Source organism: Cucurbita pepo, chromosome LG18 (genome assembly GCF_002806865.2).
Source record: "Cucurbita pepo subsp. pepo cultivar mu-cu-16 chromosome LG18, ASM280686v2, whole genome shotgun sequence".
NCBI lineage: Eukaryota > Viridiplantae > Streptophyta > Magnoliopsida > Cucurbitales > Cucurbitaceae > Cucurbita > Cucurbita pepo.
Genome location: NC_036655.1, coordinates 6,799,383 through 6,822,416, shown reverse-complemented (window position 1 = coordinate 6,822,416; position 23,034 = coordinate 6,799,383). Strand labels below are relative to the sequence as shown.

General features: G+C 36.0%; 4 protein-coding genes and 1 pseudogene across 4 annotated transcripts; 1 reads left to right on the top strand and 4 right to left on the bottom strand.

Moving 5' to 3' along the window:
* Window positions 1-1,135: 1,135 nt before the first annotated feature.
* On the bottom strand, window positions 1,136-6,217 carry LOC111779802 (golgin candidate 2-like). Its single transcript, XM_023659956.1, has 10 exons — window positions 5,966-6,217; window positions 4,589-5,698; window positions 4,308-4,418; window positions 4,095-4,154; window positions 3,276-3,333; window positions 2,911-2,963; window positions 2,689-2,778; window positions 1,961-2,086; window positions 1,682-1,729; window positions 1,136-1,613 (listed from the first exon to the last, which is right to left on the bottom strand). Exons 1-10 carry the CDS (start codon window positions 6,017-6,019, stop codon window positions 1,242-1,244), a joined length of 2,082 nt encoding a protein of 693 aa, XP_023515724.1. The 5' UTR covers window positions 6,020-6,217; the 3' UTR covers window positions 1,136-1,241.
* Window positions 6,218-7,690: 1,473 nt separating this feature from the next.
* On the bottom strand, window positions 7,691-8,684 carry LOC111779801 (probable calcium-binding protein CML27). Its single transcript, XM_023659955.1, has one exon. It carries the CDS (start codon window positions 8,474-8,476, stop codon window positions 7,940-7,942), a length of 537 nt encoding a protein of 178 aa, XP_023515723.1. The 5' UTR covers window positions 8,477-8,684; the 3' UTR covers window positions 7,691-7,939.
* Window positions 8,685-12,111: 3,427 nt separating this feature from the next.
* Window positions 12,112-14,801, bottom strand: LOC111779711 (pentatricopeptide repeat-containing protein At3g18020). The gene is made up of 2 exons (XM_023659831.1): window positions 12,665-14,801; window positions 12,112-12,429 (listed from the first exon to the last, which is right to left on the bottom strand). The coding sequence occupies exons 1-2, from the start codon at window positions 14,770-14,772 to the stop codon at window positions 12,426-12,428; spliced, it is 2,112 nt and encodes a 703-aa protein (XP_023515599.1). The 5' UTR covers window positions 14,773-14,801; the 3' UTR covers window positions 12,112-12,425.
* A 711-nt stretch (window positions 14,802-15,512) lies between these two features.
* On the bottom strand, window positions 15,513-17,363 carry LOC111780568 (annotated as a pseudogene).
* Window positions 17,364-17,951: 588 nt separating this feature from the next.
* Window positions 17,952-20,987, top strand: LOC111780085 (uncharacterized protein C17orf53). Its single transcript, XM_023660363.1, has 7 exons — window positions 17,952-18,521; window positions 18,600-18,682; window positions 18,905-18,967; window positions 19,062-19,163; window positions 19,304-19,369; window positions 20,037-20,115; window positions 20,235-20,987. Exons 1-7 carry the CDS (start codon window positions 18,044-18,046, stop codon window positions 20,696-20,698), a joined length of 1,335 nt encoding a protein of 444 aa, XP_023516131.1. The 5' UTR covers window positions 17,952-18,043; the 3' UTR covers window positions 20,699-20,987.
* The last annotated feature ends 2,047 nt before the right edge of the window (window positions 20,988-23,034 follow it).

Here is a 23,034-nt window from a genome sequence, read left to right as displayed (position 1 = left end):
CAAGCGACTATGCTCGAGTCTCTGGCCTCGATTTAAACTTACTTTTCAACGACGAGTGAGTTAAGCCAATTCGTTCTTACATCGCCTACGGCCAAGCGACTATGCTCGAGCCGCTGGCCTCGGTTTAAAAAGAAGGTTTTAGAAATTAAAGGCAGAGAGATTTTTTAAAGAGACGTTGTATATACAAGGAAGAGAGTAACAACAATGACTCGCCGTATATAACTTTTGATAACCCAACGGATGAACATATGAACAGATAAACATGAGAAAATATGGATGGCAATGTCAATATATCAATGAAAATCTATTGGATCTTGATAGGAGTGTATAGACTTTTACCTAATACTTAAATTATTATTATTATTATTCTTTTGAGAAAATACTTTTAATTATAATAATATTAATAAGTAATAGACATCTGTAGATGAGTGAACATGGTATGTTATGTCTCATTATCAAAACTGTCTGTACATAACAAAGCTTAATTTATTAATTAGAGTAAGCATCACAATTCACATGCCCCACATATTTAATTACTCAGAGGCAGAATCAATCCTTTTCTATTTAATTAAATTAAGAAAAATATAAACGAGTAGATCATATCTATAAACATTAGGGTGAGTTGAAAAATAAGATTATAGAAAGTCAAATTTCGAGAACATCATCTTAGACAAAATAATTGAGGGTTGAAAATATATATAGGTCCCACTCCGTCTCCACCGGATTTGTTCACGGGATACCCTAAAAGAAGGATCGTTTCCCTTCCAAGTCATTTGTCATTTTGAGTTAAAAAGATGTGAAAGCACCTCTCTCTCTAATAAGAACAGTACTTTCCAAGGTGTGAAGTGAGAGAGTTTCAAATAAGATACAAAAAAAAGTACCAAACCCACAAAAGCACAAAAGTACCGAACCCACAAAAGCAAAAAAAAAAAAACAAAGCTCTCGACATTTTCTAGAGGTTATATACTAAATAGACACAAATTTAAAAGTTCGGAAACCAGTTGTACACTTCTAAAAGTGTAGAGACCAATGTGACACAAATTTGAAGGTTCAAAGACTAAACTTATAATTTAACCAAAGTCTAAATCGTATTAGCCTACGGTTGACCGCAACTTTGCCTCCGAGAGAAATAGAGTTTAAAAGAATATGAGATGTAGTTAATAGTATGAACTAATAAACAGAGAGGCATCTATATGTTTGTGGTTTCAAGATATCAGACCAAAAGAAAAGAAGAAAAAAAATCACATGTTTAAAGAGGTGTTGATGTTTTCCAAGGAAATAACAGCACCAGACTTGGACTCGGTGTCTACTTGAGAGTGCGACATGAAAATATAAAGCACCCATAAGTGAAGGCATATAAGGTAAACTACTGACCACAATTTAGCTGCAGGATTTCTCCTTATGAACACCATGCCTGCTACGTATATTGCATCCAGTTGCTGGATCAAGGATCCTAGGTGTTTCTTGCCGGAGTGGATCTTGTCCTCTAACATTGGTCTCAGTTTTGAACCTGAAAGTTTCCATTTTCCGGACTCCAAGTCCCTCCAAGAGGTGCTCGAAATGTCGTTCGTATTCACCATTGACTTGCTTTCTTCTAACTGCCTCGTCACGGCCTGCAAAAAGATCTTGTTTATTACTGCATTTTAGCAGATGTTAAGATGGGTTTAGGATGCTGGAGTACCTCAATTCTGAAGAGAAGAGTGGCTTTCTCTGAAGACAGTGCCTCCACCTAATCAAAAATCAAATTCCAACAGCGAGTTCTTAACACATGGACTACTACTTTCTGTATAATAATCTGACATGGTTTTGATGTAGAACAATAGGAGAACAGAAGGGAATAATTATGCAAGAGAACTCTAGTGAATATTAGATATGATCACAACAGATAAGGATTGACAATCATCATAAACTGAGTACAGCAGCGTAGTAGAGCCTTGTTAAGAAACATTGGAGGACAAACCTGAACTTGCTTCTGAATTAGATGGTCAGTCATCTGGCCAAGCCTTCTCTTGAGTTCAACTTCAACTTCAGTTGGTTCCTCCATCTCTTTTCTCACCAACTCGATGTCTTCTTCCAATTTTTTCCCCTGTAATTCACAATTAAGACAAGACGAGTATGAACAATACTAATATGTAAATTGGATTTTTAGGGGGAGAGAGCGTTAAAAGGATATAAAAGGATTGGAAGAATGCAAAATGATATATACCAATCTAAAACGAAATTCACAGTTAATAAGGAACTCATGCCCTGATTTTGTATGACTAACAAAACTAATATTTCATGCCTATCAAAACTAATAATCAATTTGTTCCTCCCATTGAATCGGGGGCATGCCTACGAAAAGATCGTTTGGATTAAAGGAGTCTCTTGGATTTATCCATGGTTTGTTTATTCCTTATCCCGCAAATCCTATTTCAATCGGATCTAAAATAATTTAGAATTAAGAAATAGGATTTGGTTGGTTTATATTTAAATCTAAAATATGTTTAATATATGTAATTTTGCATCTTCCTTAGATTGGAAAAGGGCGACACATAGACAATTGGTTCGATCTATTTCAGAAAGGAGCGGAGGTTTGAAGATAAAGAAAACAAAAGACCGTTTGAATGGGTACACATTGATTAGAATAGTTTATGGGAAGAAAAATAATAATATGGGATTTTCAGTTCCATTAATAGAAAAGCAAACCTTCTCCTGCAATTGGAGGACTTTATCAGTGATGAGAGAGTGCTCTGCCTCAAGAATCTCCAATTCAAATTCAATTCCTTTAAAAGCCAACTACAATTTTGCAATAGAAGCTATCAGAAAAGGCAAATAATCTGAGAGAGGTCGTAATGTGTGACTTGAGGGGGAAGAAGAAAGAAACTGCAACAAGAACAATCGTACAATCACAAGCAAATAAATTCTTACTGGCTTTGTTGATGTTCCAGCTTCCTGAGAGCTTGCGATCCTTCTCCTCAGTTCTACAACAAAGAAAGGGCTTTCAAGAACTATTAACACAAAAACACTTCCAATATTGACCATACAAATATTTTCTATGATGGCCCGAATTCTATAGAAACACGTCCACAATCAACATAGAATATCTGACATGATAATCGTAACTATAAACAAACATAGCCATGATCCACATGAATGCTCAAGTCACATGCCAATTTTACGACCAAATATATTGTGATAACAAAACGATATATTAAATGATAATCCAAACTCTGAAGATGCTTTTTTTTCCCGTATCCATAGCAAGACCAGTTTGTACGGAAGAAAACTTGTACCTTCATGACACGTTTCTTTCAATTCAATCTGCTGTCGAAGTCCTGCAACCCGATTACCCTGGTCCAAGAAGTTGAAACATAAAGCTTCATTGTTCTCAACCACTAATTATTTATAGAGTACGATCTAGAGGCAAAAATATTGCCTGTTCCCATAAGCTTACAGAAATGCTATAAAGTACAAGCAAGAAGGTAGACATGGCTATTAAACATGAAATTGCAGAACAAGTCATCTGTAGCCATATTCAGAAGTACAAAGCATAAGAATGTTGTTTTGCAGCCATCATTAGTCTTCAGTGAGAAAATGCCAAATAGGGAAATAGAGCAAAACATATTTTACTAAACCATTTAATAAGATCCCGGTGCACATGCACTTTTTTAATTAAAAATTTGCAGAATTAACCTAAAATCCTGGTACAAAGGCAGGAAAATCGGTTAAGACTCAATAAGAGCACAGTGATCAACAATGACTTTTTAGTACGTATTTTTATATCTTCACTGATGGAAGTTATAAGTAGTAGGCTTTCTCCATCATTCAATATCTTTGATAAATAAATTAGTTGAACGGACATCATCTATTTTTATATGCTAGATCATTGTAAATTTATAACTACTTCGACTAGTAGATACTTTAATTTGGCTGTTCGGTAAGGAGAGCCTACATATCTCAATTTTTATTGACGCTTTAGGTCAGATTTTTACATTATATAATAACCTGGTTAAGTTCCAAGGGGGAATCATGGCTAATAAGAACTAAACAGCATGAAAATAAACATGTCTTCAAACACATCAACATAGCATCCCTACCATCCCTCATCATACCTCTAACTCAAGATTCCATTGCACAGAAGCAAGGGTTTTTGCAAGATCCGCATTTTCAGTCTGCAAACCACATGTTATTTCAGTAATGATTAAAAATAATAATAATCATAAACGCTCACGGAATATTCATCAAAAAAGTTAAAAGATTTATTGCCAAAAGCACGTATGGACAAACAGAACTTCAAAAACAGACATCTGTCATGGGTTGATTACCTCAAGCTTGACCATTTTTGCAAGGGCTTCTCTGCGGGTTTCATTGTGCTTCTGCTTCTCAAGCTCAACTGCTTCCATCATTTCCATCATAGACGTCTGCAGCTCTGAAGCCTGGATTTTAAAAATATATGGATATGCATTATAAAATAAAATCCATATTCCACACACAAGTACATGGGTTTTGTTCATAATCCACTGAAGACGGAGTACAAAACATGAGAAATGTATTTAACGGAGACTCAAAGCCTCCATGAGAAATGTATTTCACGTGAGAAATGTACCTCTTCTGCTTGCTTTCTTGCTCGATCTTCCAGTATTTTTTCTAGGCTCTGCTTCTCACCTTCCAGCCTAGCAACCAAGTCTTCATGTTCTTTGATAGCCTCCATGGCCTTGGCTGCTGCTTTCTCAGCCAGAATTTTCTGCCTCCTCCTTTTTATTTCTTCCCTCTCACGTTCAATTTCAGCATCGGAAGCTGAACCTGAGTCCGAATCCGAACCAGAACTTCCACCACTAGTTGAAGAGCCTGTCCACTCTTTTCTTACACCATCAGATATAGAACTACGAGAAACTTCATCTGATTTATGCTTCCCAGTAAAACCACTTTCTTGATGACTTTGAGCATTTGTCACAATGATATTCATATCAGATATCCTCTTAGCTTGATCTGTATCAGGCACTGTTTCTGAGGATTGACTATTTCTTATTGTCAACGCAGAATTCTCGGAAGAAAAACCCTTGGAATCGAAATTCCCACAAATTTCATTTTTTTCCACGCTTTTCGCTTCAACTGAGATATTGCCTCCAGCATCTTTCTTGTCCAATTCTCGACCTTCAGAATGCATAATGTTTTTGTCATTTTTTAGAGCAACTCTTGAATTTGACCCCAATGAAACTGAAATATTAGATTCTTCCACATCACTTGTCTTCCTGGTTAATTTCTTTCTTTCCCCAAGGGACCTATTGCTCTTAGTGTTGTTCTGAGTTTTCTTGAAATCCAGCACCGACATATTAGAGCCTGCATTACTTGGTCTGCGAACGTCTCTCTTTGCACCACGAACTGTGGGTGATCCATTACTGCGGGATGCAGTTGAAGTTGAAGGTTGATTAGGTATACCGAGCAGTTCGGTCCAGTCACTGTCCGTTAGTGTAGATGGTTTTGACGACGGTGAGGGTTTTGATGCGGCAGAAATTACATTCTCCTGGTTTCTGCTTACATTCAGACTTAGATCACTGCGCAATTTGCCATGATAATCGTTATCTACTTGGTTCTTCTTCTTCTTCAGCTGATCCTTCAAAGGTAAAATATCTCCCGTTTTGCCAATGGCTTCCAAATTATCCACGGCTGGAGGCCTTTCGCCCTTTTTAAGCGACTCCGCCGCTTGCTGATCGATCTGAATCGTCCATTTCACACAAAAATAAACAAAAACAAACTCGAAACGCAATAAATCAAAACATACAAACATATACAGTTAATTTACACTATCAACACAATCATGCGCAGCTCGATTCACCATAAATCAGAACACACACGTAGTTTCGGATCTACAAATTTTCAAATAAGGTACAAGCAAAAGAAAATCGAACATCATCACAACCTCCCACCAAAACCTCAGAAATCAAACCGTAAGACCAAAAGAAAAAGGGAAAGGGGAATTCACCTGCTGGAGAATGCTCTCAGCCGCTTTAAGCTTGGAGGAGATCCAATTAGCCATAATCCAAATCCACGATCCAGCTTCCTCGTTGAGAAATGGAAATCAGAGGAGAAACGTAGTCAAGAGTGATTTACATTCATATAATTCTTTTTGCAAAGCATCGTCGTTGTGGATTGAGAGGTCGCAGTTGCAGAGAATCGGAACGAGAAGGACGATAAGGGAAGGCGGGGGCGGGGGAAGCCGAGAAGGCTGCAGTGACAAGTAGGTTACGTGGAATGTAACACGTGGATTATCGCAGAAGTTTCTGCGTGGGTCCCAGGTTTTAAGTCACAAAGATTGGTGCACGATCAGTGGTCTGTCACGCATGAGTGACACCGATACGGTAACCGACCAACCTCATTATTTTAACAATGGATTAGATCGTAATAATTATAATTATCGCTAATTCATGTTAAAAATTCTAAATCCTTCTAAGACTATTTGGCATTCATACACACAAATATCTTAGGTAAATAAAAAAATAAAAATAAAAACTCTTTTTAAGTTAAAAAATTTCACGCAAATATTTCGAATTTTCAATTTCATCAATGACAGGTAGGAGGAAGATTTGAAGCACAATATGTTACAACTTAATTTCCGAGACTAAAAAGATGAAAACTATAACAGATAAAAATAAAAATATAATATATTTGCACAATTTAAAGCAGTAAACGCTTCAATTTAGAACAAACCAATGTGGAATCTTACACGTTCTCTTACAATATACTCACTTGGTACCTCCGACACACGAATAAGGACGAAAGGGGGAAACTAGTTTAAGAAAAAAGAACGAAGATATAAATGAAGTCACCATTTATAAAGTAAAAGAAGACGTGAAAGTGGCTTATTTTGTCTCTTGAATGGTCTTTTTCACTTAAAAGGTATTTACCTAACACTCATGAGCTCTCTTAATTCCGCAACTACCTTAATTCTTACTCATAAATTTATTTATTAAATTCTATATTTTTTTATTTAAAAAATGGCACTAAATAGTTTAGTTTTTTTNTTTTTTTTTTTTTTTTTTTTTTTTTTTTTTTTTAAAGATGAAAATTGTTTTTATTCTTAAATCAACCATTTATTTTATTATTTTGGTGGAGTCGAAGTGAGGTAAAGTCATCTCTTCTCGATAACGTAATTATTTTTAACCTTTTTATTTTTTACCGTCATTCATTTTGATTAGTGCATGGCTTTTCTTACCATACGAGACTTCCGGTCCATTAAAGTTCATCGCCAAATATGTCGATATTGGAGCTTCTATTTTTGGAGCCAATCAAGATATTTGAAACTACACACGTTTAAAGGTATAATAAAGCTCTCAATACCACATTTTCATTCACAATAAACTAAAATAAAAAAATAAAAAAACATATATTAAAATTAAAATCCATAAGAAAAAATGGAATTTAAGGAAGATTATCCGCGTGATTAAGGGCCTTAATTAAAAGTTTTGTAATTATTTATTTGTTTTTTTTTTAACATAATATTGTAGTTTTTTCATTCACCATCCTGAAAATCTATTCCATTAAGAGAATGTTTAATTTCTCTCGGTTTATACTCCGAAAGAAAAAAAAGGGGACAAAATGTACAAAATCTGTAATGAACGTTAGGATTCCGGGAATATCAATCGATTTGCCGGTAAATTTCTTTGAATTGAGAATCAGAGGCGAAGCTGGGAAGAAAGAGGAACCGAAATGAACAAGAGTTGAAATTAAAGATCGGCATTAATGGCGGGAGAACAGAACCAGATCCGAATTTCATGTTACATTCGGAAAATTGAAAACAGGAACACTTGGATACATGAATACATAGATTCAGATTAAGGAGAAATGAGAAACGAAATGAAGCGAAACGAAAAATGGAAAAGGAACGAAGGATAGAAATCGACTTCGTTACCTGTCACATAGCTAATTGCTAATAACTTACGGAAAGCTAGGGCTAGGGCTAGGGCCCCGCCGCCTTGGATTTGTTAGTTGCGCTCATCATCTTCCTAAACTCTTCGAAATTGACATTTCCATCGCCATCGGAATCGACCGTGTGGATCATTCGTTGACAGTCTTCAATGGAGTAATTGATTCCGAGGCGAGTGAGGACGAGATGGAGCTCGGAGTGAGAGATGAGGCCGTTGTGGTCCTGATCGTAGAGGTCGAAGGCGTCACGAAGCTCCGACAATCCAGCCTCGTCGGAGGCCATCGGTTCCTTGCAGAAGGCGGCGAACTCGTCTATGTTGATGAAACCGTCCTTATCGTAGTCGAGATCCTCCATGATGCCACGTAGCTCCTCGTAGGGGATGGCAGAGCCTAAGGACTTGAGGACGGAATCGAGCTCGGTGATGGAGATCCTGCCGTCGCCATTCGAATCGAAGCGGTCGAAAACCTTGCGGAGTTCCTCGTTTTCATGGAGGAGGCCGGAGGGCTTCGGCTTGGCGATCTGGTCGGCGTCGGAGTTAGAGGACGTAATCGGATTCGAGTCAGTGGCCATTTTCAAAGATCAAGGTTGGGGAAGACGACGACAATGAGGAGGAGAAAAAGAGGGTAGTTTCGATTTTGTGATGAAGAAATGGGAAGGGGAATCGGGTATTTATAGGGGGGAGGATTGAAGAAGAAGAGGAGGAAATCCGACGGCCGACGGTGTCTCCTAATATTTCTCTTTTCCCATCAATTAATAGATGCTGTCCTTGTTCTTCCACGGTCAAGGAAAATCGGCCCTCCAAAATATTATTTTAATTCGCTTTTTCTTTTTATTTTCAATTATTGTTTTTTTTAATTGCATTTTTAAGTCACAAAACTTTAAATATTATATTTAATAGACCAGTTGAATTTTTTTATTTTATGTTAATAAGCTTTTTTTTTTCTTTAAAATTATCTTGTAACACCTTATATTAGGGAGAAATTTTCACACATTTATAAGCAACGTTTTTATTCCCCGTTACACCCGATATAGAATCTCACAATACACTCCCGTGGGGCTAGCGTCTCAAGCTCACCGCTAGTAGATATTATATATTTTGACTTATGACTATCATTATATTATATATCAAATTAAAATTTATAATATGGAAAGCGATTAAAAAAGAAAAAAATATGAGAGTTTATAACTGATTTTGTTTTTTTTTCTTCATAAAAGATAAGAAAGAAGAAGAAGAAAAAAAAAAAACTTTTTAATTTGTTTTTCTCTCACAATCCTCTTTTCAATAGAGGTTAAGTTGTAGATTAAAAAATAAAAATAAAATAATTTATTATAGAAAAGAAAAATATTTAAATTTTAATTTTTTAAAAAGAGATAAAGACAAGTAACTCATCTTCAAGAGACAACATAATGCCACTTGGTGGAGGTCCTTTCTTCAAAGATGAACACCATCCAACCATTTAAAATTAAAATATTTAAATAAATAATTTCAGATTAAGTATATTTAATTAAAAGTTAAGAAAAGAAAAGTATTGGGGGGGAAAAAGCTCCCTAAATACTATTTGAATTGTAATGCTAAATAATAATTATGTAACATAATTAATAGAAATGTAAATACTAATTACAAGGTCTATAATTTTGTTTAAAATAATAATAATAATAATAATAAATATAAACTTAGTTATTATAATACTTTTTAGACATTTAAATACTATTATCTTCATTTATATACACTTTTTAACAAGAGATATTATTTTTTTTTTAATTTTTGTTCAAAAATATTGTTCATCGGCTTCAAACAAGTGGCATACCTTTTATTTTGCTCTTTTTCTTTATTATTTTTATTTTCTATCATTCATCCAACATTATTTTTTTCTTTTTTCATGGACATCTTAATTTACTTTCTAAGCCGTTGCACTTTTACTTTTTAGATTTTTTAAAATCGCATTTATAAAAATAAAAATAAAAATAAAGAAGAATTATTTATCTGTTTATTTTTATTATTTATTTTCTCACTGTTAATNGGTATTTATAGGGGGGAGGATTGAAGAAGAAGAGGAGGAAATCCGACGGCCGACGGTGTCTCCTAATATTTCTCTTTTCCCATCAATTAATAGATGCTGTCCTTGTTCTTCCACGGTCAAGGAAAATCGGCCCTCCAAAATATTATTTTAATTCGCTTTTTCTTTTTATTTTCAATTATTGTTTTTTTTAATTGCATTTTTAAGTCACAAAACTTTAAATATTATATTTAATAGACCAGTTGAATTTTTTTATTTTATGTTAATAAGCTTTTTTTTTTCTTTAAAATTATCTTGTAACACCTTATATTAGGGAGAAATTTTCACACATTTATAAGCAACGTTTTTATTCCCCGTTACACCCGATATAGAATCTCACAATACACTCCCGTGGGGCTAGCGTCTCAAGCTCACCGCTAGTAGATATTATATATTTTGACTTATGACTATCATTATATTATATATCAAATTAAAATTTATAATATGGAAAGCGATTAAAAAAGAAAAAAATATGAGAGTTTATAACTGATTTTGTTTTTTTTTCTTCATAAAAGATAAGAAAGAAGAAGAAGAAAAAAAAAAAACTTTTTAATTTGTTTTTCTCTCACAATCCTCTTTTCAATAGAGGTTAAGTTGTAGATTAAAAAATAAAAATAAAATAATTTATTATAGAAAAGAAAAATATTTAAATTTTAATTTTTTAAAAAGAGATAAAGACAAGTAACTCATCTTCAAGAGACAACATAATGCCACTTGGTGGAGGTCCTTTCTTCAAAGATGAACACCATCCAACCATTTAAAATTAAAATATTTAAATAAATAATTTCAGATTAAGTATATTTAATTAAAAGTTAAGAAAAGAAAAGTATTGGGGGGGAAAAAGCTCCCTAAATACTATTTGAATTGTAATGCTAAATAATAATTATGTAACATAATTAATAGAAATGTAAATACTAATTACAAGGTCTATAATTTTGTTTAAAATAATAATAATAATAATAATAAATATAAACTTAGTTATTATAATACTTTTTAGACATTTAAATACTATTATCTTCATTTATATACACTTTTTAACAAGAGATATTATTTTTTTTTTAATTTTTGTTCAAAAATATTGTTCATCGGCTTCAAACAAGTGGCATACCTTTTATTTTGCTCTTTTTCTTTATTATTTTTATTTTCTATCATTCATCCAACATTATTTTTTTCTTTTTTCATGGACATCTTAATTTACTTTCTAAGCCGTTGCACTTTTACTTTTTAGATTTTTTAAAATCGCATTTATAAAAATAAAAATAAAAATAAAGAAGAATTATTTATCTGTTTATTTTTATTATTTATTTTCTCACTGTTAATTGCTAATATTTGAAAATTCACCTTATACACAAAATTGAAAGGTTATAATCAAACCATACCCAATTGACTTTTGGGTTGAACAGTTAAATTGGTAAGAAATCTATTAAATAAAAAATTAAAAATTTTAAAAAATCTTAAGGATAAACTAAACCCTATTGAGTCCAACGGCATGATTCTGTGCGGTACACCACTCATAAGGCGGGATTCAATGCTAACTCACCCGTGTTATTCTCGTTGTCTCTAGCATGTAATGTGTGATCCTGTCTCCTCCAGCATTTGATCAGAGTAGTCGGGCGTTAAAGCATGGTTCCAACTACCTTATCTGGAGAACGGCGTAAATAGAGTCAACGCTGGTCTATCTTTCAGCGTTTCGTCTATCATGGGATGATTTCATTAGGTTGATATAACTAATGCGCCACTACCCGAGATTGGACTGTGTTCTATATTGAATGATACTAGAGAAAGAGACCTATTAATTGTTGTTACTTGTATTTGTTTATGTCTTTTTGTACTTGCAGTAGTATAACATTTTCTGAAAGTGTGAGGAGTGCTCAAAGGAGTAAGAGAATTATTGAAGTACTAGTTGTGGGTAGTATTCCATTTTTCTCTACCCGTTGAGTAGTACTCTAAAGGGTAACACTTTTAGGAGAATAAACTAAACGTATAATTTACTGTACATCTTAGATTTGGGCTGTATAATTTAATCTCTATTATACTATACATCTTAGGTTTGGGCAGAGAAACGTATAACTTAATCATGCATCCAACACCAACATTAAAATTCATACATGAAAAAAAAAAGACATTTCTTCTAGTTTTAGCATTATCAAAGAAAAAGCAAGGCCAAATAATCGAATTTATGCATGAAATTCAGTATACATAACGAAAAAAGCTAAGAAATTGATGGAAAATAATCACTATTTCGTCAGACAATGTGGAAAAAGATGTCGATGTGATTGTGATAGCAACTTTTCTAATCATTTTCCCTTTTAGCTAGAACATTTGTGTATAAACCCAGTAAGGAAATGATAGTGCGAAGTGATAGAAAGCTTACCTGATCACTTGGTAAGCACTTGGCCAAAAGTAAGCTGTCTCCGAGCTTTCATTGCATTGCATCACATCACCACCTTTATACCAAATAGTTACCTACAAATCAGAAGAGCAAAACTAAGTAATGAACAAATGTGATGAAAGAACTTTCAGCCATGCTTTGGAAGGTCTATTCCTGTCAGATTTCATGATTTTGAAACCATGATTCTTTTACCAAGAGGAAAGACATGATGGTTCAAGAATAGAGTCACAGGATTGGATGTTTTGAACGTCTAATCTCTGTGCAGAAAGACCAAGGTTTCATAAGTATCTAAACACCAATTTAATTTACATTTGCAAATAGTTCTTCAACTCTGTCTGGTCCAAGCCGTCTGTAGGTTGATTAGTTACATCCTTGGGACGTGATTGTGTCATCTCATTTTGATGTAATTTGTGAAGAATCCTCCAGGTTACGGCATCAGGGGTTAACCCATTCTTTCGCATCTCAGTGACCAGTTGATATGCTTCTCCCTTTAATCCCAACTTACATGCAGTATTGATCACAATATTGTAGCAAAAGATATTTGGAGAAACCCCAGAATCTGCTAGTTCATATAGAAAATGGCAAGCTTCGTTGAATTTGCTGGAGAGGCAAAGCCCTTTAAGGATAGCAGAATAAACAAAACTGTCATGAATATTTGATGGCCAGACTATATCTTTCCAGAATCTCTTAGCTTCTTCAATTTTATTGGAATCACATAACCCATCAATTATCACAGCATGAGTAGTACTGTCAGCTAGCACGCCATTACTAACCATTCTGTCAAAGGTATCCATTGCTTGGTTTGCCTGTTGAAGTTTAAACAAACCTCGAATAGTGGCATTATACGTAACAACACCTGGCATAATGCCTTTTTCTGGCATTACTTTATACAATATATCAAGAGATTCCCGGATCCTCCCAACATTCAGTAAGCCACATATGATAGTTGTGAAGGTCACCTGATCAGGGTTGCATAATTTACCAATCATCATATCGTCTAGTACCTTTAGAGCTTCTTCAATGCTTCCAACCTTGCAAAATCCCTTGATGACTGTATTGAGGGTAATAACATCAGGGTGACAATTAGTTTGAAGCATTACAACAAGCGTGTTTAAAAGCTCGGTTGAGTTGTTTGTAAGGCAGACAGCTCTCAAGTATATGTTGTAAATTCTAGTTCTATCCACGCCTTCCTTATCTATCATTATTTGAAGAACTTCCTTAGCCTTTTGGATGTCAAGCTCTCGGCAAAGACCTTCTAAAAGAACCTTATATGTATGTTCAGATGGTGAGTACCCAAATTCAACTCCTTCGACTAACAACTGATAAGCCCGCATACAATTTCCCTCCTTGCTAAGCCCATGGATAATAGAATTATATGATAGTAAACCAGGATTAAGCCCTTTCCTCCTCATTATATATACAATTCTTGAAGCCCCATGATGTCTTTTAGCTTTACAAAGTGAATCTATCATCTGCCCATAAGCAAATTCCTCGGGCACACTCTGCCCCTGAGGCATATCTTCTGCTATTGAAAACAACTCGTGGAAAGAACCCGCTAGACATAGAGAATCAACAAGATGGGAAAAAGCTGCACTGTTCACAGAGGGGTCCGTTTCTCCATTCATCTCCTCCCAAAGCTTGCATATAAATGCCTTCCCAGTTTCAAAATCCCGTTTGTAAAGAAATCCATGAATTAGAACACTGTATGTAAGTGAATTAGGCACCACATCATTCTCAGGCATTTCATCAAACAGTTTCTCAGCAGCAGATACATTACCAGCACGGCAGTATCCATCAATCAAGGTAGTGTAGGAAACAACATTTGGACAATGGCCTCTACTCTTCATATCAAATAAAACCCTATGAGCTACATCCGGTAGTGAAAACTTACTAAACTGATCAATCAAACGATTATAATTCACTATAGAAGGAACAAACCCAGGCTTAGCATCAAACAAACAAACAAGCAAGCGCAAGGTGCAATACGGAGATTGATAATCAAGCAAACGAGCAATAAGAACATTACAAGTCCGTTCATCAGGCACACACCGGGAAGCAACAGAGAGCATAAAACGGCAGTGCGCTTCATGAAACCGGCGCGCATCACAGAGACCATGGATTATGCTACCGAGATTGAGAGGATGCATTTGGTAGCCATGAAGGCGAAGGGCGTCGAGTAGCCTAAGCGCTTCATCGACATTTCGATCCTTGGTACAGAGACCATGAATCTTCTTCGTCCAGTAGGAGACATCGGCGACACTCTCTTCCGGTGCCCAGTCTCGGCCGTCCGATCCATTTCCCGGCTGGTACCGCCGGAAATTGGCGGTTCTGGTGAAGAGGTTCGAGAACAATGGCGTAGTGGAAACGATTTTGAGGGATGTTTTGACCGAGAGCGATTGGCGGGCCGCGAGAAACATTTCAGGCGCATTCTTGTGAGGGTTGAAGCTTTAAAATTCGCGGCAAAAAAAATTCGGATCGCCCCTTTAAAGCGAGGGGCTTTTTTGCCCAATATTGTGATTTTTTTTTTTTAAATTAATAATTAACAAAAACAATTTAATAATTAGAATATTGTGATCTTTTTTCTTTTATATATATATATATATATATTTTTTAATAATATTATTAGGTTTTAAATTTTATGATTATTACATAAATTGTGTAAAAGGGACTAAATTGAGTGTATTAATTTAAAAATAAAATTGTCAAAATTGTAAAATCATACCCTTATAAATGTAAATTCTCACCTATTAAAAAATTTTCTAATTATAAATATGGACGTAATGATCGTGTGTTTATAATCAATGAATACTATTTCCGAAAGCTTTTTGGGAACGCCAAAGCAAAGCCATGAGAGCTTATGCTAAAAGTGGACAATATCGTACCATTGTAGAGAGTGTGTTCATCTAAAATAGTACGGAATACTATCTCCATTAGTATGAAGCATTTTGGAAGCTCAAAGTGGACAAGTTATCTATGAAATAAGGCATGGAACGGAGCCACTACGAAGAAGTTTCGGGAATTACGTAGGAAACCTCAAGCTCATATTGGTCATGGAGTTGAGGACGGGAGATTTCGGAACGAAAGGATTCACTTAGACCGTTGTGCCACATAACTCGAGTTCAAGTAAGATGAAACTGAATGGTAGCTTATATTGGCAATAAAATCAGGATCAGAGAGCAACTTATTTACGATGTCCATCAGAAAGCTTGGCCAAAACCAGAGGCTATCATCCATGAATAAAAATCAAGCTACAATCAAGCATTATGCAGACGGACTATGACACATAAGAATATTACTATACAAATAATTTGAAGAATGGAAAGTGATGGGAAGTGGAATGAGCAGTAACCTCTAGCTAGCAGCAGGGATGATGGTCTGATAAACCAGATCTTTCCTTCAGCCTTTGTGGTTTGGAAGATCAATCCACTGCAGCTGAATTTCGACTTCCCCGCATTCAACATTTCTCAATCTAAGGTAGATATCTTGAATTACTTTACCATCTTTCCAGACCACACAGCTCTCTTCAGCAAGACAGTTTTGCCTGCTTGGTAGCATTCGTGAGATCGTCGTTCCACTCGGAAGATTACTCAAATTCATTTTCAGAGCTTCCGTAAATGATTTGATATCAAACTCAGCATACCCCATTTTGTCATCCTTCGTAAACGTGTCGTGATCGTAAACCGTCTGTAACCAGCTCAAAGATGAATTTGGAAACGAAATTAGATGTTAGGAAACACGGTAACAAAAAAGGAAGTAATGGAAGTTAATTTTCGTATAGCAACAAGATGAGTGATTCCTTAAAATAGCTTTGATCAAACAAAGCGAAAGATAAAGGCCAACCCATAATACAATACGGCAAAAGAGCTCAACCTGGATTAGCAATATCAATCGTTACAAATTGGTCAACAACAAGAACATGTCAGCTTTGTAACTCTGTGTGTATATCTACATGGAAATTGTTTAAATGGCGTTCTACATTGCTGGCAGAGCAACATATCAAATTACATATCATTTTGACGAAGAAAATAAGCATTCATGGATCATCATGGAGCTCAACAAGTATAACAAAACTAAACTGATTAATAAATTTCTCTTATACATGGATCATCATGGAGTTTAACAAGGATTACCAGCTTAATTGGAAGACTTGGGTCACTGACAGAAAGAGTCAGATCTTCATTCCAGTGAGGATTGATATCCTTCTTTATCACCCGCGTCTTCAGTTTCTACATCAAGAGTTCACAAGAACAAAAGAATTAAGCAGCAGCAATACTTGAAAGTTCATTCCTTATAAGAAACAAAAACTAAGACGTACAAAGTAATTGATTGACCTGCCTAAAAAGCACAATTCATTACTAAAATTTCTCGCGATGATCGTACAGAGTCACAAAACTTATGAGTTAACAATTCAACTTCCAGGAATTTAATTCATCTATTCCTTAGATAAAAACTCGCATAAAAAAAACTTCTCAGCTCCTCCCCCGCACAAGATTCATTTCTGCACCTCACAAATCTCCATACATGTAGGATGATCCAGAAGTTGCAAAACCTACAGGCGAATCTAATGAGACTTTTCAAGCCCTTACCGAACCATCCTTCCTCCTCGAGTTCGCCATAATTGCAGCCTCGCATGTTTCAAAGACTTCGTCCATAAAAACAATTCAAACATTCGCGCCATTTTTCGAGTCACACCAAATAACCACCAAAACAGCTTCAAATTCAACCAATCACTACCCAAAGCAACATGTCTTTAACAATCTTGAAGCATTCCAAACGACATAAAGAAACAAAACCTCCAAATCGAAGCAACAACGAAGGTGATCACGAAATAACAGAGAAGAAATACGTACTAGCTTTCCCATCTTGACGACAACGTAAGGATCGCTGCTACGAACGTCACGAACAGCAAGATTGACACCACGAATGACGCGAATACGGAGAAGTCCAAGCAGATTCTCCATTAGCGCCAGAAGGCCACCGCTCTCGGGGATGAAGGTGTATCCGGCATCATTCTCTGCTCCCCCTAACTATATATACCAAATAAAATTCCAGTTTGAAAATTAAAATAATCATTTAAAAAAAATATTAAAAAATGAGCAAATTCGGTGGGACCCAGAAGCTCCCGAAACCGATTCTTCCGGTAACAAGCATTTTTCGCCTTTATCTTTTATTTATTTATTTGTTACTATTTAATTTTTCTTCGTCGGACAGCCATTTTAGTTGAATTAATGTTTTTATAAAATTTACATTTGGTCGTTTCAGGTGGGTGATGGGTGACCGAGAGATCCGGTTGTCGGTTGCGGAAACGATGGGAAGGTTGTGGATGAAGTTCAGGCGTATGAAACGAGCACGTGCCGGTTTTCTTAATTTTACGGAAATGTGTACCAAAATATTAATAAAATATAGTTATGAAAAAATTACTAAATATATTGAAAATAATAAATAAACATTATATATATTTTTTATGGCTGCTTAAAATGGGCCTTATTTATGTATAAATGGGCCGGGTCCAGCCCAGCCCAGCCCAATTCTCGAAACTTGCCGGGAAAGCAAACACGGGACACTGAAACGAATCCAAATGGATGACGATGGTCGTCTTCCAAGTCCGCTTCGAACTTCAAATTCCCGCGCTTCCCCTTCTGCAATCGGCGGCTTCATCAGTTCCCTTTCGAATTCGAAGCTTCAAAAATGGAACCATGGGAGGCCCTTGATCTCGACTACTCCGACGTACACTCCCTACTCCGCCCTTTGAAGCGCCACCGTAGTCCCCGATCACTCTCCGCCGCCCCCACTTCCACTCTCTCTCTGCCGCTTCTTGAAACTTGCTCTCTCTCCCCTTCCCAGCCCCAATCCCAACCGTGTAACGATCTTTTCGAGTCGGATTTCTCATCTCAGAATCCAATTTGTCGATCCCAGCGGATTTCCACTGAATTAGAGTCCCCGTGTCCGTCCGGTGCGTCTTTGCGTATCATTCCTGGTCCTGCCGGAGCGGTTCAGGCGGCGATGCAGCGTAGAACTCGCGGTGAGAAATCTTTCTACGTCGGCGATGAAGAGCCCGTTCCTACTCAGGAGTATATAAGAAGAGTTATCGAAAATGGCGATGAAGAGGACGGTGATTTTAATGGCAATCCGTGGGTTTGCGCTTTGGATTTTGTCCGCGGCCTAGGTTATCTTCCGTTTTCTGCTTGTTTGGTGATTTAAGGAGTGTGGAATTCTTGGAGATTTAATTCAAGGGTTTTTGTAGGTGCGATGGATGGTAGAGGAGATTTGACTGAAACTCCATTGAGTTCTATCAAGAATGCTTTTAATGCTGAGAAAGTTGCTCTGGTAATTTTCATTCAAACACTTATTTTCACTTTTCTGGCGCTAACAGCTACAGTATCATTTTGTTTCTGAGGGGAAGAACATATTCAAATGATTATTGCTTAAAACCCATTTTCTGGCATCGACTTTTGCTAATATTTCTTCACTATAGCTTCTTGTAATTGCAAAATTTCTATTAGGGTTCCCTGTTTTCTGTTAATGCTATCTACATCGCTGTCTTATTAGGTCGTAGCCATTATCAAATCTTGTACCTCAAATAGTCTGGGTGGAATGATGGTAGCTTTGAAGGTTAGATTTCGGGCATGTCCTACACGCAGAAAGTAGCATTCTAAAATTCCAGTATTTTATGGATACGAAAATGATCTTGAACTTCTTGTACCAGGATCCAACAGGTACAATAGACGCTAGCATCCACCATAGAGTAATTTCTGAAGGAAATTTTGGAAAGGACTTATCTGTTGGGGCAGTTTTAATATTGCAGAAGGTTTGATTTCCATTATTTCAGGCATCAATGATTGTGTTGAATTCCTTATCTTCTTTTGTTTGGAAACTTGAATTATCGTGAACTAAAGTTACAGCTGCTTTCCTCAGTGAATGTTCATCTCATCTGCATCTATCCTCCAGGTTGCTGTGTTTTCTCCGACACGTTCTGTTCATGTGCTCAATGTAACAACAAGTAACGTTGTCAAGGTATGGTTTGCTTTAACAATTGCTCAAAATCGTTAGTAAACCATTCAACTATAGAACATCCTGTTTCTATCACTCTTTCCCCACAGGAAAAATAAGGTTCTGAAAGAAAAAAGAATTCATTTCTAGCTTAGGACAAAGGAGGTGTTTTCACGGCATCTATTGTAACAAATCATAAGAATTGGATAAATTTTCAGCTAGTTATTTCTCTTGGAGACAAACGTCATATGTGATTGGACAGCCCATATGCATGCGCGTACTGATTATATTTAAGAAAAATTTGATTCCTAATTTGTTTGACATGGGCAATTATATGCTTTTTTGAATACAGAGATACATAGCTGTTGTTGACTGCGGAATTTTACTGCCCCTTGTCATTCTCAGCCATCATGTTGGCTCATAGAAAAAAGAATTGTTTGGAGAAGTCTAGTTCCTGTTGAAGTCACCCTCTTTACCTTTTAGTTAGATGCTATGGCAGAAATTAGTTTGCATGTTAGCATACTCATATAGTGCAGGCATGGTGTATCTATTTTAGCTGGAGAATGTTCTTAGTTTCCTGTTTCCTTTAGTGAAATTATTATTTTAGGCCAAAACTTTTCTGGGTTTTCCCTTCCAGGTCCTCGGAAAACTTACCCTTCTACCTAACTTTTGGTTATGCTTGAAATCGTAGGTGATCTCCAAGGACAGTGGACCTCCTATAAAGCTCAATAGCCCTACAGCAATCATACAGCCTGATTCTAGAACTGAAGGTCGGCAATATTTGTCATCCAAACTTTGTTTTTGTCTAAAGCCGCCAAATTGATTAATGCCCAGTTGGTTTTCATAAACGAGGTGCATATTTTTCACTTAGTCTCCTTGTACTGTGTAGAAACCCATGGAGAAGTACACATTCCGCAGATGAATTTGGACGTGTCACGTGAAAAAACTCAAAATATCATGAACAATCTGAGGCAGAATTCTAAATTGAGAAGAAATGGACTAGGTGATTTACAAACAGGAAAGGGAAATGCAGCATCATCCATCAATTGGAAAGGGAATGGAACCAATTCAAACAGACAGTTTGTGGATCTGAGTACCTCCAAAGGAACTTCAAGTATGGGTTGTAACACGCTCCTTGTTGATCAGGATCAGCAAACAGGGCTGGATGAGCCTATCAACCATCCTATGGGCACAGATTCAGGCGAACTCTCACAAGCCAAAGAAACTGGTGCTGCATCCAACACTGCTCAAGCCCCTAATAATCAAGAAGCTGAAAAAATCACAAGAACACAAGAACCATTACTCCCACAATGGACAGAAGAGCAGTTGGATGAGCTCTTTGCATTCGACTGAGTTCCATGTAATCCTGAAAGCTTACTCAGGCATGTTTTCTCAATGCAAGTTTTTGGGAAGCACAGAGAAATCATTGTTTTGTTCATCACTGCCCGCAATCCTTCAAGGACACGAATCTTCAATCTGTTTCTATGTAGTAAACTAATATTTTACAACAGTTTTTCTTGGGGAGAACTAATTCTTGAATATTTCATCAAAATGTGAAGATTATTTCATCTCTTCAAGATGTTAAAAGTTGCTTATAAGTTCCACAATTCCTGTCAAGCTGAACTAGTTACATATATCTTCCACTAAGAGGTCTCCTCTACCTGTATATGAGGTCAATTATCCTAATAATTTCTATGGCCAATTAATGCTTACTTGAGCTAGAATACAAGAGAAGACTCCAAAGATATTTAAAGTACTCTCACCAATCATATAATAGTATTGCAACCATTCATCAGCTCTGCTAGAACTACAATCCGCATTGAGAAAGGTTGGAGACAAAATTGGGTTACACAGCTTCGCAAAATAATAATCAATGTTCCTATTCTCCAAATCAAATAAAAACACAAAAATCAAGGGCATAACATTATTCCCTCTATATGCGCTCTCAAATGGAGCACTCTCAGATATATACCACCAACCGCAAGAACGACTGTGGGTGGGAGTGCCCCATTGCCAAGTATAGGTCTTCATGGCAGAGAACAATAAGATTGCTCACTTACTGAATCAACTTGAGAACAGCTTTCTTAATCTCTCTGCAGATATTGATGCTCTTTTATTTGTTGGTTCAAGAACTAGGGCATGACTAAAATCTGCAGGAAATATCACCATCAAAACAAACAATCAGGGAACTTCAAAAAAATATTTTAGGGCAAAGGCAGTAGACCAAAGTGCGAAATGCGAATCCATCAACTACTGATAGTTAGATTTGCACTAGAAATGAAGTTACCAATCGAAAGGAGAATTTGCAGTCAAGAAAAGAGTAAGATGATATGATATTCCAATATGAACTCAACAACTTATTCACGATCTATAAGAACAGTTGTGAGAAATTTGGCAAAATTCACTCAGGAAGCCATAAAATAATACAGTCAAACAAGAAACAGCTTACCTTCAATTGCTTCCTTGTAGAAACCAAGCATCTCCCTCGCTGTACCCCTTCGTAAAAAGGATTTAACATTCTGGAAGATGGACAATATTGGGAAATGTCAAGGAAATTGTGAAGTGTTTGAAGTCAAATGCTAATCTCACTGAAATGGAGGACAAATGGAGTTCTTTTTTTAAACTATTATTGTTATAATTAGCGGAAAAAATGCCTCCGTTCATAACTCCATTATCCAGACATCCATCCTGGCCAAGGGTTGTATCCAAATTTTTGAAACTCGTTCAGATAGTAAACTAACAAGGATAGGGGAAAGAAAGGGTAAAAGGAGTAAGTAGATTCTCAACCTCCTTTTGTTTCAGTCATCAATGGAATTGTAAGGTTGCCACAAAAGCAAAAACGAGCTATACAAATTCAAATTATAATTTTTCAAAGAACATTATTTTATTTTAATTAATAACATATTATTATTTACTACGAAGGCAGAGCAGGATGTGCAGAGGAGCAAATTACAGATCAAAAGGATATTTCAAAGGTTTCTGATTAATAGTAAGGAACAAACAAACATATGAAAACCATTTAAAAACTTATTCACAGCACAAAAGTTTCCTACACGAATCACCTTTTTATCCAGGTCAATAGCTTTACTGCAATCTGCCTCTGCCTGCTGAAACCTGAAAGGACACAGGAAAGAAAGAAATGATCATAAACCTACAGGAAATGGTTTAGAGATTAAACGGAAACTTCATTATTTTTATAAAAGAAAAAAAAAAGAGGAGATAAAAAATGAATATACCGTCCAAGCTCTAGATATGCTGCAGCCCTGTTACTGTAATATGTAGCATTTCTGCTGTTAAGTTTGATGGCTTCGGTATAACAACCAATAGCCTTCTCCCACTGTTTTTCTTTGTATGCTTGATTGCCCTGGAATTCCAAAATCACATGAATGTGCGCAATTAAACATTGAGCAAAGAGTTAATGCCTTAACAAAAGTATTTGCAGTCACCGTATGAAGCAGTCAGAAAATATACATTTTCTTCATAAGATTAGATTTATCAAAGAGGAAGACTATGGGGATAAGTATTAAATAGGATTTTTTATTGCAAACTCTACAGTGAAATCTAGAGACTAGAGCCTTATTATGAATAACCTCTAGCTTTATTGCGAAACTATAGCAATATAGTAAGTAATATAAAAATCTGTCATGCTATTAAGTTTACCGAGAAAGATAGATGGGGAAATACAGAGC